Genomic DNA, 18,707 nt, shown 5'->3' on the forward strand with positions numbered 1-18,707 from the left:
GAATTCTTGGAAGCTCTTGAAATGTAGAACTTGTGAGAGAGAAAAGGAAGAAAGTTTCTGACTAAATTTAATAATTCCTTTATTTGATATGAGATTACAGTATCAGTTTTTATACTTGCTCTAATGTTTACATTTGCAAGCATTGTAATTACTGGGAACGCTTTCGTAACAAGGTGTTCGCTATGGTGTGTTTGTATTGCAGGTAGGTATCTCTGAAAGTAATGCCTCCTATTTATTTCCATGGAAACTATAACTGATGCAGAGAGCACATTAGCACTGTTGAGTAGAGCAAATTCTCAACTACAGAACACTGTTCTTCAAAATAGGCACAACCATTAGCTATTCATTTCCACAAGAGCCTACATACTGTAGCTGTAACAATCAGCACCAGTGGAGGTGACCGTCACTGCTGCTGCTGAAATGCACCATATGCTGTTTGGTCTCCAGAAATTTTCAGCAAATGTTAATGAATGTCAGTGGGTGCCTTTTTATCCATGTGGAGGGATTCAGCTACACATTTGTTTCATCTGCACTTCTACTTCAGACACCACTCTGTCAAAGTGCCCCTCTAGTGCCATCAGTTGCATGGCAACAGCATGTAACAGGATATTGGTGGGAAGGTTCAACCCCTACTGAGGTACCACCAACATCTGCCTCTGATGGCATGGGCCAACATCATGTAATAGGAGACACTATTACTTTTGAAGCAGTCCTTGTATATTGAATATATTATTAACAACAGTATCTAAAACGTACAGAAGTCTGTTTAAGAAAAAATAATAGTCTCCACCTAGTCCAAGGACTTTCTTTAGCCCTGTGGTTATTTCTGAAGGGCTTTGAAGCCTTTGGCTTCTCTAGTGACAAGCTTAGGTGACCTTGCAGAGACAGAGCTGAGAGCTAGAGGAGAGGGTTTAGAAGTAAAGGGAAACTCTGCTTAGAAACTAAGGCAAGAGCTAGTTCACTAGTAAGGCAAGAGCTAGTAACTCTTTAACTCCCAATGCACTACATGATGTTGTGATGTGAAATAGTAATACCAAAAATCATAAAACCGTGACATGTGAACAAGCCCTTCAATTGTAGTGCTTCTTTGTTCCCTGGAGGAACCTGATGGGACATATTGATAGATTTGTCCTTGCTATTTCTGCACAGCACTGTGTCTGCACCCTCTCTCCTGTTACTTAAAATGTACCTGAAATGGTTTACCTTCTATGGGTATCAACTTCTGCTCCAGCTGTTAGACCAACTTTGCACAGAGCCATTGGTTTGGTTGTGGGTTTTGCCACAGCTGCCAGTCTGCGACAACAAGCTACCCACTTGTTCGGCATCCAGGTTGTCCAGGATGATGGGAAGTTTCCTTTACTTAACTCTGTGGTAGGAGTTTGGTTTCTGCAAAGTGCCAGGTGTTACTGCCACCATGTTTGAAGTCAGAATATTTATGGTGCATTTCAGTAACTCAGGTCATTGCTTCCTTAGCTGTGAACTACAGTGATCACGTAGGCCATTTTGCTCTTGCAGCCTCTGGTGTGGCAATAGTAGTTTGCTGGATCTGTGTTCCTTCTGTATAAATGAAACTTTTATTTTCCCGCATTGTAACTAGAAACTGAATAAATCTTTTTGTGCCTCTGAATTTGTGCATCTAGTATCTTTTGCAGTTGGAATTTTTACCTTTTGACTATACTTTTAAATAAGGCAGTGGTGAGTGTGATGGTTAAAATATTGTTCTTCAGTCTTCTGCTTACTCTTTATGGATTGTTGTAGATTTTTTATTCTTCTTGTGGGCCTTTTAGCTCAGCATAGTAGCTCGTGAGTTTAAAAGGAAAGGTTATTGATAACTCAGCTATTTTGTTATAAATCCAAGTGAACCGGAACTCAGTGGTTTCCTGAGCATAAGTAGCATGTTTGTCATGGTTCCTCTTCAAAAGAGTAGACTGACCTGTATGCTTCTGTGAGTATGTATGTCAGCATAAGTAACTCTGGTAACCTTCTGATAGTATATTTTGTTTGCCAGCTTTCAAGTAGAGAACAGTAGTCTGGCTACTTCATTACAGTTCTCATATCATAGCCTGTGATCAAGCTGATCGTGCATCATTTTTTATCTCTGCAGAACATCAAGGTTTTGATTTGAATTTTTGCAAAAAACTCCTTAGAAATTGAATTTACTATTGTTTTCCCTAGAAATTATCTCAACTGTTGAAGCTGTGAATTCCTAGTTTTTCTTAGTTTCTCTTTCATATTTTTCATATTTTTGGTCTCAAGAGTTACTAGAACTTGCATGCAACTTTGAAAGTATTAGGGTAGTTGACTTTAAAGGGAACCTGTTGGAAAATAAGCTCTTTAAAAAGCAGAGTTGATGAAGCCTACTCTCTGCTAGATTTATGTTCTGTGTCTTTCTCCTCCTTCCCTCTGCATTGCCTCCCCTGTCCTCTATTTCTCTTGCTGGCCATGCAGCATCTCATGCCATGGCTGAGATTGGAGCAGTTCTCTGAGTGGCTGCTACCTTTGGGACTGGTTAAGATGTGAGTCCTAATACTTGCCTTTCCTATTTAGCAGATGTTAATTTGGGTGTCTTCTGTTAGCAGCTGGATGTTTTGGGACAGGGTTGGGTTGGGACTTGGAGGAATTTGAATATGCTTCAGTCTCATTTCAGATATGATTGAAGATATCCAGATTTGTAAAGTAACAAAAAACTTTGCGAGAAGTAGATTGTGGAGTTCTTGATGAGCTCTCTTCATGTGGAAAAACTCTGAAAGAGCTTCCATTACACAATACTTTTCCATCCACCTTTTCTTTTCCACAGATTTGCCTGTGTTCTCTCAAAGTCTAGCCTTCTGTGCTCTGTGAGTATACAGACTTCAGCACAGGAACAGTAGTGTTGGGCTGCTGAAGTGAACCAAGATGTTGAAGGCTTGAACATGAGTATTATAATGAGAAGTGCTATGAGCTACCTTTGCCTAGAGGTTAGAGCAGATGACCTCGTGAGGTCCCTTCCCGCCTCATTTGTCCTGTGCCCTTGTGATCTTATTCATAGTCAGGACAACACATTTGCACTGGGGTGAAGTATGAGCAGGTGTATCTGAACTCTGACAAACTCTCTGCTTTCATCCATCTCCATATTGCTTGTTAAGCTGACCAATATGCATTCCTCTTATTGGTTTATATGAGGTAGTATTTTCCCCCCAACAGCCCTAACCCTTCTCAATTTTTTTTATAGCCTTTTCAGTCAATTTCTGAAGCTGTTACTTATTTTCAAGGTATCTGAATAGTTTGTCAGTTAAATACTGAAAGAAGCATCAGAAAAGTATAGAGTCACAGAAATAATCACCTCTTCTGTGAAGAAAGGCTGAAAGATTTGGGGTTCGTCATTGCAGAAGAGAAGGCTTGGGGGAGATGTCATTGTAGCCTTCCAGTATTAAGAGTGAGTTACAAGAAAGTGAGAGACATTTTACCATCACCTGTAGTGTCAGGACAAGCTGAAGGAGAGTAGATTCAGATTCGGGTATTAATAAGAAATTTTTTACTTGGAGTGTGATTAAGCACTGGCACAGGCTGCTCAGAGAAGCTATGGGTGCCCTATTCCTGGAGACATTCAAGACCAAGTTGGATGGCGCCTTGGGCAGCCTAATCTGGTGGACAGGAGCCCTGCCCATGGCAAAATCCCTTCCAACCCAAGCTATCTATGATTAACTGCAAATATTGAACAGGACCTTACCAACATACATCAAAACTGTAATGTATTGCAGGTATGCTGATATTCTGGCTATGTATGTATCAGCAATGAGTATATTCTTGACAGAAAGTAGTAGAAGTTAACCTACTTTTTTTTTTTTTTTATGTTTATGGATTCGAAGAAGATCATCTTACTCATTCTAAAAGCAGTCTGGGGGATAGAGATGTGACTGTTTGTTCAACCAGCTGTAGACCCTCATATGTGAAGCCTTAGAGTTTGACAGTTTTGCTTAGTCTCTTTGAAGCTGTGAATGGGGACTAATTAATATTAACTGGATTGCAAGGACCTGAAAAGTTAATGGGTTTTCTTGCACATTCTGTATGAGAAATCTCCACACAGGAGTCTTTCCCAATTGAAGTGTTTTGTTTTCCAGACAGCTTTGCAATGCCCTAAGAGAAAAAAACAAATGATCAACTCCCTTCTGGGTTGCTTATAATATTCTAGATGAAACATATTATGGAAAAACAAAACAAAACAAACTTGCTGATATAGCAACTTTTGTGTCTCTGTATGCAACATCCTGTATACACTTCTTCCCATCACTGTTTCTAACTTCTCCATTCTTCACTATGTAGGTTAGCTGAGAGATAACTTTTTACATGAGATAACATTTTACAGACATAATCAAAAGTTTGATTAAAATAAAACTATATGTGAAATATGAAGGTATCTGATACTAGTAAAACTTGAAGTTGATTTGAATTTTTGGTTTATATTCTGTGACCTTTTAGGTCTTGTGGAAAAAAAAAATATGGATGCAAACTGTCTTATTGGCTCTGATTTAACTTCTTGCCTACTCAGACAGTTTCAAGGGTTGTATGAGCTAGATATTAAATTGTCAATTTGAATGGTCATATTTCCATTGCCATGTAAGAAATACAAGGTGTGTATAAGAAATTAATTCTGAAAGTGTAAAATGGATTTGTGTAGTTGCTAATATATCAGCAGGTCTTCTCTGAGAAGAATTTAGTAACTAGAATCCTAGAAACACCATTAGAACTGTTCTGGTTGCCTGTTCTTCATCCTGCAACATAGAGACTATTCCATCTTACCTAATCTAGCTGAATAAAAGGGGAATTATTCAGGTAGAGGAAATGCAACCAAGACAAGTATATCAGTGAGCTGGAAGTACTATTCAGAGATGTGGCTGATCCCTGGTTACGATACAAGATTTGAATGAGTATGCATGACAGAAGCATCTCTTGAAATTCAGAAAGGGGGAAGATACTGAAGCAAGAACTACAGGAGGCAGAAAAACATAGCTATGTTTAGTGAAAACAAATTAGGAAAATAGTATGTGTCGTGAAAGCTTTTCCTGTTCCTCAGTAATCTGTCCTTTGAAGTATTATGTCTTGTCTGTTGTTTATGATGTAAAATATACTGTTTTCTTTTTCAGATCAGATTCAGTTACCCAGAAACATGATTGAGAACAGTATGTTTGAGGAAGAGCCTGATGTGGTGGACTTGGCAAAAGAGCCTTGTTTACACCCCCTGGAACCTGATGAAGTTGAATATGAACCAAGAAGTTCACGGCTCTTGGTGCGTGGCCTTGGGGAGCATGAAATGGATGATGATGAAGAGGATTATGAGTCATCTGCAAAACTGCTGGGGATGTCCTTCATTAACAGAAGCTCAGGTTTCCGGAATAACATGTCTGCCTATAGACAAAGTCCTGATGGTTCTTGCTCAGTGCCCTCTATGAAGACCATGCTTGTTTGCACTGTTGTTCTTGTGATTGCAGTTTCAGTGATAATGGTGATTTATCTTCTTCCCAAATGTACTTTTACCAAAGAAGGCTGCCATAAAAAAAATCGTACGATGGAACTAATATACCCTTTGGCTACCAATGGAAAGCTGTTTCCATGGGCAAAAATAAGACTTCCTTCCGATGTTGTACCACTGCATTATGATCTTGACTTGCAGCCAAACCTAACTACTCTGAAATTTACAGGCTCTGTAAAGATAGTGGTTAATGTCACCCAGGTAACTCAGAAGATCGTTCTCCACAGCTCAGGACTAAATATCACCAAGGCAACTATTACTTCAACAGGAGATCAAGAAAAGCCAATTGAATTGCTGGAATATCCATTGCATGACCAGATTGCAGTCATGGCTCCTGAGTCTCTCCTTGCGGGACAGAATTACACTGTCAACTTAGAATTTTCATCTAATTTATCAGATACTTATTATGGCTTTTACAAAATTTCTTACAAGGATGAGAATTATAAGCAAAGGTAGGTGCACAAGTGCTGCTTTTCTCTTATGTTCCTTCTAGATTGTGCTTTGATAGAGAAATAACAAGAATAGCTTTTTCTGTTGAACGTTTTATGTAACTGGTTCCTACTGAATAAAATGAAAAGTGTTCTGAGATTTCTAGAGATTTTTTTTAAATATCAAATTTCTTCTTATACTGTTTATCACTTTATCAGAACAGCTCAGGGGACAGATTTTAACAGTGGCTAAAATCAGCATTGCCTGAAAACTGTCTTTCATGGGTGAGTTCATTATATCAGGGCAACTTCTTCCTCAGTTCAATGTAGTTTCCTACAAGCCCCAGTTGGCACTTGATTTTTGTTTTATTTTTGATTTCTTTCTTTGTCAATGTACTTAGCTAGTTGATGGAACCACTGTTGTAGACAATGAGTGCTTTTTACCAAGAATATTAGAGAATGTAGCCAACCACCACCACCCATTTCAAATGGTTCTTGTGCCTTTGTTTCATAATAATCCATGCATGTTTTCTAGAAAGAAGAGAGTGGTATAGGTCAGTTCTGTTGACAGGAAAGTTGTTATATAGAACACATAAAACAGCTGTCAGATAAAATAAAGATATGAAACCCTTAGCAGCTTGTGATAAAAATTCCCAAGACCTGAAGAAGAAAAAAAAGTGACATGAGACTTAAGGGGAAAGGCAAGAATACGATGTCATCAATGCTACAAATCTTTGCATCAGGGGAGAATTTGCTTTTGTTTGAGAATTTCTTCAGAAGAACATCAAATTCTAATAGATTTTGTCTCTTGAAAGGGGAAGACCAACTTTATACACCACTGAAATTATCAGTGGTGGAGAAAAATCAGATTAGATTTTATTCATTTTTACTGACTTTAAGACCACTCATTGAGCTGTTACTATCTTTTTGAGTGAGATTCCTTGAAGACTATGACAGAAAAGTATTAAAATTTTGTTACAAACTTTCCAGTGAGATGTACTTAATATCTGTGTGCTGCTAATGTTTGAATTACTGAAGTCCCTCAAGGATTGCTCATCTTTAATAAATAATAAAATGTCTCGATGTAAAGGTGATTCCATAGGAATATAAGGAAGATGTATTACTTTTTATTCTTTAAATAAATAAAAACATTATGTTTTCTTTCAGATTCAGCAGGTATATCTAAGCACTCACAAAGTGTTTAAACCAAAACTTACTTATTTTTTGCGAAGTTTACTTACAATTAGCTAGATCGTAGTGGAGCTAAGACATACTGCTAAAATGTACAAGAAAATAGGTTTTCTGCAGCAGTTGTCTTCAAATACATGCAGAACTGCTGCATTCAGAGTAATTGTTCTTGATTGGCATCTGAGGTGAGGCAGAAATTCTCCTCCCTCCTGTGTGTTCCTGCTGATTCTCACTTGATGTTGTCTTGGAGACCTTCTTGAAGAGGTCAAGAATTTGAAGATGGAGAGGTAGGCAGAAAGGTTACTTATCTGATGTTTTTCAGAGATACGAACGTTAGATCATGGAGGTAACATGCTGTCAGTAAGCGTCTTAGCAAAGTGCTGCTCCTGAGCATGTGCTAAACACGTAATAGCATATGTGTCATGAGTACAGAGAATAGAATCTGATGCTTCCTGGGAAAATGCGGCTGTGTCTGAATCCTAAAGCATTATAAGGAAAATGCCAAAAGCAGTCTTTCTATGGAGGAATGCTTTTGGTAATAAGGAATCACACAAAGGCTTTACTTTGCATTGGAAAAACATAACCGCAAGATGAAATGAAATAGATGTAAGTAACTCACCACAAACATTGAAATATATGCATTGCTATAAAATGCAGAGTGAAGTATAAGTACAGTAAGAGTCTTACAGTGAGATGATAGAAAGCAGAAATGACATGAAAAGCTGTAATTCGCTTTTTGAATTTCTATGTTTTACAGTCTGACCTATTTGAAACTCTTTCTCCTTGTGTTTACAATAATAGAAAGAGGATTTATGAATATTTGACGAGAAAAAAGGACTATCTATAAGTATGTTTTGGGGATTTTTTTCCCCTTCAGTCTAGCGCTCCCTGCTTTTGTTCAGGGGAAGGATGCTTTAATTTGTGTATTTTTCAGTAAATCTTTTCCAGCTAACTTACTGATACAGTCATTTCACTTGCCTTGCGTACCTCTGTTTCCAAGAGATTTGTCTTTGTATGTTTAATACCACTGTTTTTAGAGATATAGGCTATTTTGACAACATCCATGTTTCTTGCATTTTCAATATAAAATTCAGCCTACTGCAAGACAATTTATTTTCATATAAGTTTTTTTTCTTTTGAAGATGAAAGCATTATGTTTGTCAATGAAAGCACTATGCAGTGTCAAAAAGTAGCTATAGCCAGATGCAAATTAAAAAGCAAAAACAAAAAGCCACCATGAACAGATTGTATCCTAGGGAAAAAAGGGAGGGGGGGAAAAAGAAATGAAGTTTCCTGTACCAACATCAAGATGCTGTTTGAAAAGAAAGAGGAGAGTAAGAAGTTGAAAGCAGCCATAGAGAGAAGTCTTACTGGCAGCAATGTGCCCCTTAGAAGAGGGTAGGGCTGCAAGGAGTTGTAGGGAAGAAAAAATGTCACTCTGAAAATTTGCAGGAAGTTGGTAGGAGGTTTTAAGTAGGAAAAAAAAAAGAGCAGTTGTAAACAGTGTTCTCCATTCTGTTCATCTCCGGTAAATGGATGACAAATCGGTGAAGTCTGTTTTGAGCTTTCATCTGCAGGAACAAAACTGAATCAGACATCCTCTCTAGTAGGAGTTGCAGTTTTTGCAGCTAGTTAATACTGATGTGCTTGGGAAAGAATGTAGTCCACTGAGAGATTCTCACATGATAAGACATGTATTACAGGCAAGACAGTGCTTGAATTTACATAGCATCCAGTAGCCAGAGAAGGGAGCAGGAAGACAGATCATAGATGAGCTGTGTCTGAGGAGTGTCTGCTGCTGAGGTTTCAAAACTATCACATAGTGTGCTTGATCATTAATTGAATTCTTCAGAATTTTTTTTGTTTAATTCACTCTTACTGGAAATTGACATATTTTGGTAATTATTCTGTAGTTATATTATTCTAGGTATAGGATAAGAAAACAAAAAACATCCAAGGAGGTTAGGCCTCCATTAGATATATTTCTTTGATTTCTAAGAGCTCTTCTCAATCCCAAGGAAACATTTATTCTAGCTGAGCTATCCATGTCAGTTAGATTGGAAAACTTCTCCTATGGCAAGCAGCTACAAGGTTTGGGGAGGAAAAGTGGCTGTGTTCTATCATAATTAGACAGCCTTGCTCCTTTTTGTAATTTTTTATTTGCTCTTCTTTTTTCACTAGGTGGTTTGCAGCAACTCAGTTTGAGCCTCTTGCTGCAAGGTCTGCTTTTCCATGCTTTGATGAACCAGCACTTAAAGCTACTTTTTCAATCAGGATCAAGAGAGATGAGAAACTTTCTACTCTGTCGAATATGCCAAAGGTACTTAGTTTTGCATGGGAATTTTAGTAGAGCTATCCTCCAGGTTATCAGCTTAAGTGCTTACGTTGTATTTGTTGCATTCAAGTCCAGGGGGTTAACCTAAAATTCAGGAACTTACATGTTGGAATTTGAGAAGGTAAACTGCATATTTTGTGATTTTATATAATTAAAATGTTTCTGTTCCTCAAAGACTTGAACTAAATAATTTTATAAAGTAAAGTAGATTGTTCAATACACTGCATAATGTAAGAATATGTAGGGACATATAGAGGGCTATGAGCTGTGACCTAGCTGAAGAGAAGAAGCCAGAGAGTTGTGGGCATTTGCTGGAGGCCTTTATTTAGTGGGTTCCCTCAAGAGTTGGTACTGGGCCCAGTACTATTCAGTATATTCATCAGTGACTTGAATGAGGAAATATAATGCGCTGTCAGCAAGTTTGCTGATGACATAAAACTAGGAGGAGTGGCTGACATGCCAGAAAGCTGTGTTGCCATCCAGCATGACCTAGACAGGCTGGAGAGTTGGGGGTGGTGGTGGAGGGAGGGGGAGAAAATGAAATAAAACAAGAGCAAGTAGAGTCTTGCATCTGGGCAAGAGAAACCCCAGGTACCAGTATAGGCTGGGGTCTGACTTGTTGTAGAGCAGCATAGCAATGTGGGACCTGGGGGTCGTGTTGGACAACAGGATGATCATGACTGTCAATGGTTTACGGGCAGGTTCGGCCCGGTTCCATGATGATTGGTGCGGGGGACCCACTGACCCACACCCCAGGAAAGGTGAAGGGGGAAAGGGAAAAAGAAAAAGGGAGATGGGCCTAGGAACAAAACAGCAGCAACGATCTGAGGAGGAAAGCTAATTTACTAAATAGATATCGGAAAGCAAAATAACACAATATAATGCAATATAATTGGAATTAAAGCTAATAAATCAAATAAAATGAGCAAGAGAGAGTGTCCGATAAACCAAAGGCCTTACACTAACGCTGAAGGCGGACGGCAGCGAGCACCCACTGCTGAGTCCATCCCAAAGGAAAGAGAGTGTCCCGTGACCGCAGACAGTTTTTATCTTTCCCTCTGAGCGTAAACACGTAAGAACACAAAGCATCGCAAAGTCCTCTGGGGAATGGAGTTCTTCTTCCCTTCTGAGACAGGTATACCTGGAACTATCAATGATCCACAGAGCTGGAGCATTAACTCTTTAACTCTAAATGCACTACATGATGTTATGATGTGGAATACCAGTACCAAAAATCATAAAACCGTGACAATGACCTAGTACTGTGCCCTTGTGGCCAAGAAGGCCATGGCATCCTGGAGTGTATTAGAAAGGGTGTGGCTAGTAGGCTGAGAGGGGTTCTTCTCCTCTGCTCTGGTGAGACCACATCTAGAATATTGTGTCCAATTCTTGGGTCATTCAGTTCAGGAAGGACAGGGAACTGCTTGAGAGAGTCCAGCAGAGAGCTTCAGAGATGATTAAGGGAGTGGAATGTCTCCTTCACCAAGAAAGACTAAGGGTGCTGGGTTTCTTCAGCTTGGAGGAGACTGAGTGATCTCATTAATGTTTATAAATAAGTAAAGAGTGAGTGTCAGGAAGATAAAGCTAGGCTCTTGTCAGTGACATCCAATAATAGAACAAGAGGCAATGGGTGCAAGCTGGAGCATAGGAGTTCCACATAAATTTGAGAAGAAACTTCTTCACAGTGAGGGTAACAGAACACTGGCACAAGATGCCCAGGGAGGTTGTAGGGTTTTCTTCTCTGCAGACATTCAGAACCCTCCTGGACACGTTCCTGGATGACCTAATCTAGGTGTTCCTGCTTTGGCAGAGGGATTGGCCTAGATGATCTTTTGAATCCCTGACATTCTTTGATTCTTTGATTCTGTGACAGCTGAATGGCTATGGGAGCGATTAGCGGGCTGTATGTGTGGTAGGTGGACAATTTGACTAAGTCAACTTAGAGGTCTTTTCCAACCTTGGCAATTCTGTGGTTCTTGCTCAGTGTTAATAAGCCATCATATTGCAGGAGTTTTGTCAACGGAAACAATCTCAATAGCCTTAAGATTCCCTTAGAGGTTTCCAGGTTTGCTGATATTGCACATCTGCAAAATGTTGGAATGTCTTCATCATAATTTGTGTAACTAGGAACAGTCCTTGTGAAAGATATGCCTGATGTGGAAGGCTGGGTTTTTGAGCCTGAGCAAAGGGAAATAGGCTGTGAAGCTTCAGCTCCAGAATTGAAATAAGGGTCTGAAACTCCTCCATTTAGATCCTTTCAGTTAAAATTTTATATGAGCGTATCTGAATTTTATGGTGATGATTTATGCCATTAAGTGTTTGGAGAAAATGTTATAGAAGTGTAATTCATTCAGACAGCCCATCAAGACTGACATTACCTAGTCTGTCTCTGAATGAAGTTGTCTCTCTTCAAAAACATCATCATTTATCACTCAGTAGAAACTCATTAATATTGACATTAATTTGAGCAGTAATTAAAAAAAATTACACCTTTGATGCTGATGAAACCTACATGTATGCTGTGTGGTTTAGTTTCCAGAAGGCTATTGAAGGCTCACATGCTGATTTAGCCCTTTATTTTAAACCAAACTAATAATTATGCCTTTGTGAAATATTATCTTGCTCATATCGGGTGAATTTTTATTTTTCATGCATATGTGGTGATGCTCAAACTTCTCTTTAATAGAATTGAAAGCACTGTGGTTTATACCAGGCTTAATAATACTTTATTGGCTGTTCTTTACTGAAAGATTCATTGTTCAGTCTCTTCGGGACAATTTTCCTGTTTGGTGTCAACAAGAAAGGGTGCTTGCTCTCTTTCCTCTGCAAGAACTGGACAAGTGGCTAAGGCAACTTTGATAAACAGCTTCTGTAACTGTTTATGTAGAAACAGTAAACTGTTGTTTGCTGTTGCTGCTTGTGTTGTGATTTACCAAGCAAACAGCATAGGTCTTATCTGTTTCACTGAAACACAGCTAAAATATAAATATATTCTACAAGCTTGCTTAAAATTTCTGGCCACTTGGAAGTAATTCTTTAACACTGACTCCTTGCATATTTCAGTATTCTTTTCTTTGTGTTAATATTTTTATTTTATTTGCAGAAAGCCACTACTCCTATTACACAGGGAATTGTTCAAGATGAATTTTTTGTGAGTATGAAGATGAGCACCTACCTGGTAGCTTTTGTTGTTGCGGACTTGAAAAACATCAGTATGGAAACAAATGGGAGTCTGGTACGTTTATTTTATTTTTAAGTCACCCTTCACCCTCTCCCAGTCCAGGCACATAAAACTATTAACAGGTAGAAAAGTCAGTGAGCAAACAAGAACTTTCCACAGTACCTAGTTACTCTCTCCCTCTCCCCCTCCCCCATATATTTATTTGGTTTCATGCTTATCACAAGTGGTAGACAATTACTGTATGCTGCAGATTGGACTGATTTTTGGGCTTATGTCAGATTGAGAAGACTTCTACAGCATGGAGCTCAACATTATAGCAGCATATTCTCAGAAAATGTAAAATTCCTTGAAGCTTTCTTAATTGGAAGCTTTAAATGTTTAGTATTAATGGTTGATCAATGAGAGATTTGTGTCATACAACTATGAGTTGTTCAGAGGATGAACAGAAACAGTGCGGTTCCTAAAGAAAGCCTGCATGCTCTTTGCTTTTGTAGGCATGACAGTTTTTACAATGAGTGCAATTTAAGTAACTAAAGAACATGTACTTGGAAATGTTCCTTCATTAGTCCAGGAGTTTCATTTAAACAGTAATTTTCATGACTGTAGCAGGAGCTCCCCTTTTGTGATGTCAGCACCTACTCAGTGCCAAGGTGGAGCAGTGTCATACAGGGAGCAGTACCTCTGTGGTGGGTTAAGAGGCCCTTTTCAAAAGCAGCACAAAGAATTGTTACCTTGTAGGCCAGTGAAGCAATGTCATGATCTCGTATTTCACTTCTCTAATATACAGAAGTAAAACACGTTGTTCAGTAGAATTTTATTCTTATTTGGACATTTCTAACTATATCTTAGTAGGACTTTGTTGTAGCTTGAAAAGTTTCTTTTTTCTTCTTTTTTTTTTCCCTTGTGATTTCTATTCAGCTCTGTAGTTGAGATTTGTTTTGGTGAATGTAGCTAGTTCTTTACCAGGGAGGAAGCTGATCACTACACTCAATGTTTCATGTTTTCAGGGAGCCTGAAACAACCATATGTGGTATGCTTTCCTTTCTTTGTAATAGATTTTAGCATAGATTATCAATATTTTAGAAGTACTTTATGGTACACTAAGGCGTGTGGGAGAGGAGAAAGAACGAGTGATGTATTCTGACAGAGGGTGATTCTTCTCTGTGTTTAGTCTGATTCTGACCAAGCTAGATTTAACCAAGGTAATGAAGTCTAGAAGAGCTTTAGAAGACACTACACTGAGTATAGCAATATACAGTACTTACCAGATTAATGAGGGAAAGCATAAAAATAGTAATACCAGGTCTGGTAGAGTGCAACTGGTGAGTTAATTCTATTGGCAAGATTGCCTAATGAAACAAAGAAGACTGTAAGAAAGAAAAATACTGTCAACACCTTTTGTGTTACTGTATGCAAGAGCATCCTAAACCAGGATGAATCTGTATCCTAATGGAAGTTATTTTGTTGATGGAACCACTTTGACATGAATGGGAGGCTATAACCAGTCAATTTTCATGTATGTTTTCTGCACCATATTTAAAGTAGCCATACCTGAGATGTGGCAGTGGATGAATTTTGTGCCAATTATTATCTATTGAGAACATTTCTTGTGTATGATTCTAGTGTTTTCATACTGATAGCTTAGCATATTAATGGAAGTATGCAAGGAGGATCAGTTAATATGAGAGAATAAAAGGGGAAAATGAAATAAATTGTACAGACTTCCTGAATATCTTCCTTAAAGGTGTCATCTGTGGATTTTTCTTGTTTACACATCAGTCATTTGAATAGTCTGTATATATTTTGACTAGTGAATAAACTAGCAAAAAAATCTTTCTCCAAGTACAGCTTTATAACTACTTAATCTAACTTGTATCTATACTGCCCTAACTGTGTCATAATTATTTCAGAAAGTTCTGCTCACTCTTACTTCTGTAAGTTTCTTTTGTAACTAAGTTTCAAAATCTTTATTCTTTTCTGTTTGGTCCAGGTATCTGTCTATGCCGTACAGCAGCATATAAACCAAGTAGAGTATGCTCTAAACACAACAGTAAAACTTCTAGAATTTTATGAAAAGTACTTTTTAATAAATTACCCTCTTGAAAAATTAGGTAAGTTCTTTTTAACTATTTTAAGCATAAAAAGAAATCCTAATCAATTCTAAAAAATATAGAGGAACATTATTTCCTCTCAGATACTTATTATTAATTGATCTCAAATATTTTTCCTTTAAGAAATGTTATAAAATATCTCTGAAATAAGGTTTAAAAATTCACTATATAGTTTACAGAGTGCAAACACTGAGTTGCAAGCCGGAAAATATTTGTAATCTTTTGACACTGGGTAACTTACAGTATTGTGTAACATTAAAGTAGTAATTCAATGTACATTTAACATAATGAGCTTTGCTAGGAAGATGAAAGACTCTTAGGTTCTGAATCATGTTACTCCAGTAGCATCTGCTGTGTTTCCTGTTTGCTTGCATGTATACAGTATCTATCGTCAGTGGCTGTGTAGTGCTTTAAGTTGTATTAAGTACTGCTAAAGAAACATGGTTATGAATCCATGGGGCCTCTGGTCTTAAAATGCAAGTGCATGCTCACACCACAGAATTTAAATAATGTTTTTTTTTTTTTTTTATGGATTGTGAAATAAAAGAGACAGACTTGAAATAGAGAGCTGCTTTAACTCTAGCTGTTTCAACAGTTTCTTTCAAATCTATTCCAGATCTGGTAGCAATTCCTGATTTTCAGTCTGGTGCAATGGAAAACTGGGGCTTGATCACCTTCCGAGAAACAACACTCTTGTTTGACAATAAAGCTTCTTCGACAAGGGATAAAAAGCTAATAACTGCAGTGATAGCTCATGAGCTTGCCCATCAGGTAGATTTCAGACGTCATTATTTAGATATGGTTGGGTTTTCTTGTGATATATATATTCAAAGTTGTTCATGCAGAAGCATAACTGATATTTTGAAGAAACTTATTTTTACCACGAAATAAAGTTGAGGATGGGTGGAGTGCCACTATACTCATTGGATTTTATTTCAGAAAAAGCATTATGCTTTTGGTCTTCCATAGTGGTTTGGCAATCTGGTAACTATGAAGTGGTGGAATGATCTCTGGCTGAATGAAGGATTTGCTACTTTCATGGAGTATTTTGCCATGCAGGAGATTTTTCCAGAATTACATTCAGTAAGTACCTTAAGTAACTAAACTTAATATACCTTCACTAAGTTATACTTCTTTAATGCTGACCATAAAAGAGTGATAATTTGAAGTTAACTTTGAGTACCACTTCTATCTTCTATTTCACACTGTATTTCTTCTGCATAGACCCTTTCATTATATTAGAGGTGTTTTAGCTGTTGTCTCTTTTTGTTATGTGGGCCTTTTTTTTTATTTTGGTACTAGTGTACATGAGTTATATGTAGGTTAAAAATGTTCTGCAAAATAGTGGCTGTTAAAGGGAGTAGATACCTTTAACATGTATATGTATCAAATACTAATTTACAGTATTTATACTAAAGATATGTTGCTGGCCAGTATTGTTTTCCCTGGCAGCACCGGAGCTTTTGATTGCTAAATGTCTAGCATCACTCCTGTCTTACTGTCATTACGATAATTGTCTGTGTCTGGATTGGTTTGAGATTCACAAATCAAGGCATTTGGCTTAAAAGTATGTTGTGGTCCCACCCAGTGGATTCAAATAACGTTGCATTATGCACCAGTAGTACAGAGCACTGCTTCTAGAGGCATTTCTCTACATGAATGGCCAAAGGAGAAGGAATCTTTTTGGTGTAATATCGTGGTGGTTATTTACCAGCTTGCTCAGGAACCAAGTGACATAATTTCTGAGCCTCTGGAAAACGTGATGGATTTAATCTTTCCTCAATGAGGAGAGGACAGAAGCTACATGAGTAAAGCATCCCTGTCACTGAATGCAGTCAGAGAAGGGAAGACTGATGGAACTGGAATGGCCAGTTGAGAAACTCCTCATCCTGAGCAAGGGTATTTCTGAGGAAAGAAGATGTCTGGGCTTCAGATTTCACTTCCAGGAGTGCTTTTGTAATTTGCATTAGTCAGAGAATTAAAAATGTGACTGGCACCGATTGTTTTCTACTTGCAGAGTTGTGTCCTTGCCAGCATCCTGTGACTAGGAGTGAGTTCTGTGTACTTAATTCACCACTGTTAATGCATTAAGAAGCCTGTGTTGCTAACTTGGTTCAGTAGATTAATGTCTTGGAACTGAGTTTTAATTTTTTTTTTTCATTTGTCCTAGCTTGGTTGTTTTGTTTGTTGACCACTAAAAGTATGTTTGCGAAGCCATTCTGCTTTTGGGGCATGTAAGTGGTGAAAGAAAGGCAAAAAAAACAACCACCCCAAAAAGTAGGCTTCTCTTCGACATGATCGCATGTACCATTGGAGTAGCTTTTTCTGAGAAGTACCTGACAAGGTGCCTTTGCCCACATTGTTCCACCACTTGGTGGTGCCAAAAAGGGTTTTGTTGAACGCAAAAAAAAAACCACTCCAAATTCTCCATTCAAAGAGAATTGCTTCAAATGTTCAACCATAAAGGACATTTTGATTATCTCATTATACAGGTCTGTTTTTCCAGTAAGCCATTAAAATCCACTCCTAACTGTACGAAGAATTGTTTGATGAAGTCTCAAAGAAATGAAATGGACAAATATGAATGCAGTCAGCTTCTGTAAAAAAAAGTTTAAATGTTAGTGTTTGTGGTTGTTCCATTATAGTAACAATGTATTATATTTGATTAAAATTCATCTAGAAGGAAAGAAAGAAGAGACTTTAGTACTAGGATCCTATGATAAAACGTTTACATTACAGCATAATTGTTCTTCATAATGTTATTAGACTGCAGGCTTTAACATTAAAATATTCTACAGAAGTAGTGTTTTCGCATTCCCTGATTCCGATAAATGAACTGAAAACATTGTTGATCTAAATCTGAAACTGAGCACATACTTGTTTATAAGGTACATTTGTTTTCAGTATTGCTGGATATACATTACTGAGTGCTTAAGGGTCTGGGTGATAATTTAATGGAGGAGACAGATTTTACTGCTGAAATGTGGTAGAAAAGGAGCAGATTTCTTGAATGCAGATTCTGATAAATCTTTTATTGCCTCAACTGGAAGAAAGCTATGCAGTGGTATATCAGACTAATGAAAGACTGAGGCAAAGATGAGTTTTACTATTCTACTTGTGTATGTTCCAGCTTCTCAGGCAGTAAATATAGTTTATCTTCTAGGATGAAGATTTCCTAAATCTAATATTCAAGGCTATGATGAAGGATTCCTTGAATTCTTCACACCCAGTCTCTTCTACTGTCCAGTCATCAGAGCAAATTGAAGAAATGTTTGATTCACTCTCTTACATCAAGGTAACATCAAAAATATGTAGAAATAATTAGAAAATGATGTATTAGCTATTGTAAGCATGAGTATAGGATTGTGTATCACTAGGCATGTATGGGCAATTATTTGGGGTTACCTCTAGTATCTTTCAGTATTGTTTATAAGCAGCTACATAGCTTTTAATAAGGAAAAAAATTGAATTTTTTGTGCTTACTTAGCATGCTTCTATATGGTGCTTGTTTCAGTACAAAGTTCTGAAAACAAGAACTTTGAAAATAAGTAAGAAGGGACCTAATGGGTAAGACAGTGGAGCAGCTGCACATATATCTTGTTTCTGATAGCAGATATAAACAGACTTTATAGAAAAGAGTGAAAAAAACACCTCCAGTCTTTCCTTTTCTTTTACAACTTGCTTTTTAAAAACAATATTTTAGGGACGTATTGAACTGGAGATTTGATTTTATGTGTTATCCTGCTTTTCTTCAATTAGATTATATCCATTTCTAATCTGTAGCGAGACGTATCTGAGAAGTGTTCTGTTTGTCTGTAACAATGCTTTACTTGGAGATAGCAAATGCCTTTGCTGGACTTTTACTTCCTATGTCTTAGATAATCTTAGGTTTTATATATTGTGTCACTTATACTAGTATTACAGGTGGAATGCTTTGTATCTCTTTTGGATTAGC

General features: G+C 37.6%; 1 protein-coding gene across 1 annotated transcript in view; it reads left to right on the plus strand.

The window, feature by feature from the left end:
* The window catches only part of LNPEP (leucyl and cystinyl aminopeptidase), a 53,192-nt gene that overhangs the window by 15,663 nt on the left and 18,822 nt on the right, over positions 1-18,707 (plus strand). The window contains exons 2-8 of the mRNA XM_065740656.1: positions 5,124-5,961; positions 9,307-9,445; positions 12,564-12,695; positions 14,632-14,752; positions 15,369-15,523; positions 15,722-15,835; positions 17,916-18,047. Of these exons, the coding sequence (XP_065596728.1) occupies positions 5,124-5,961; positions 9,307-9,445; positions 12,564-12,695; positions 14,632-14,752; positions 15,369-15,523; positions 15,722-15,835; positions 17,916-18,047 (1,631 nt within the window). The remainder of the gene's footprint in view (positions 1-5,123; positions 5,962-9,306; positions 9,446-12,563; positions 12,696-14,631; positions 14,753-15,368; positions 15,524-15,721; positions 15,836-17,915; positions 18,048-18,707) is intronic.

Source organism: Cyrtonyx montezumae, unplaced genomic scaffold, assembly GCF_038088225.1.
Source record: "Cyrtonyx montezumae isolate F1298 unplaced genomic scaffold, pur_monq_1.0 scaffold_29, whole genome shotgun sequence".
NCBI lineage: Eukaryota > Metazoa > Chordata > Aves > Galliformes > Odontophoridae > Cyrtonyx > Cyrtonyx montezumae.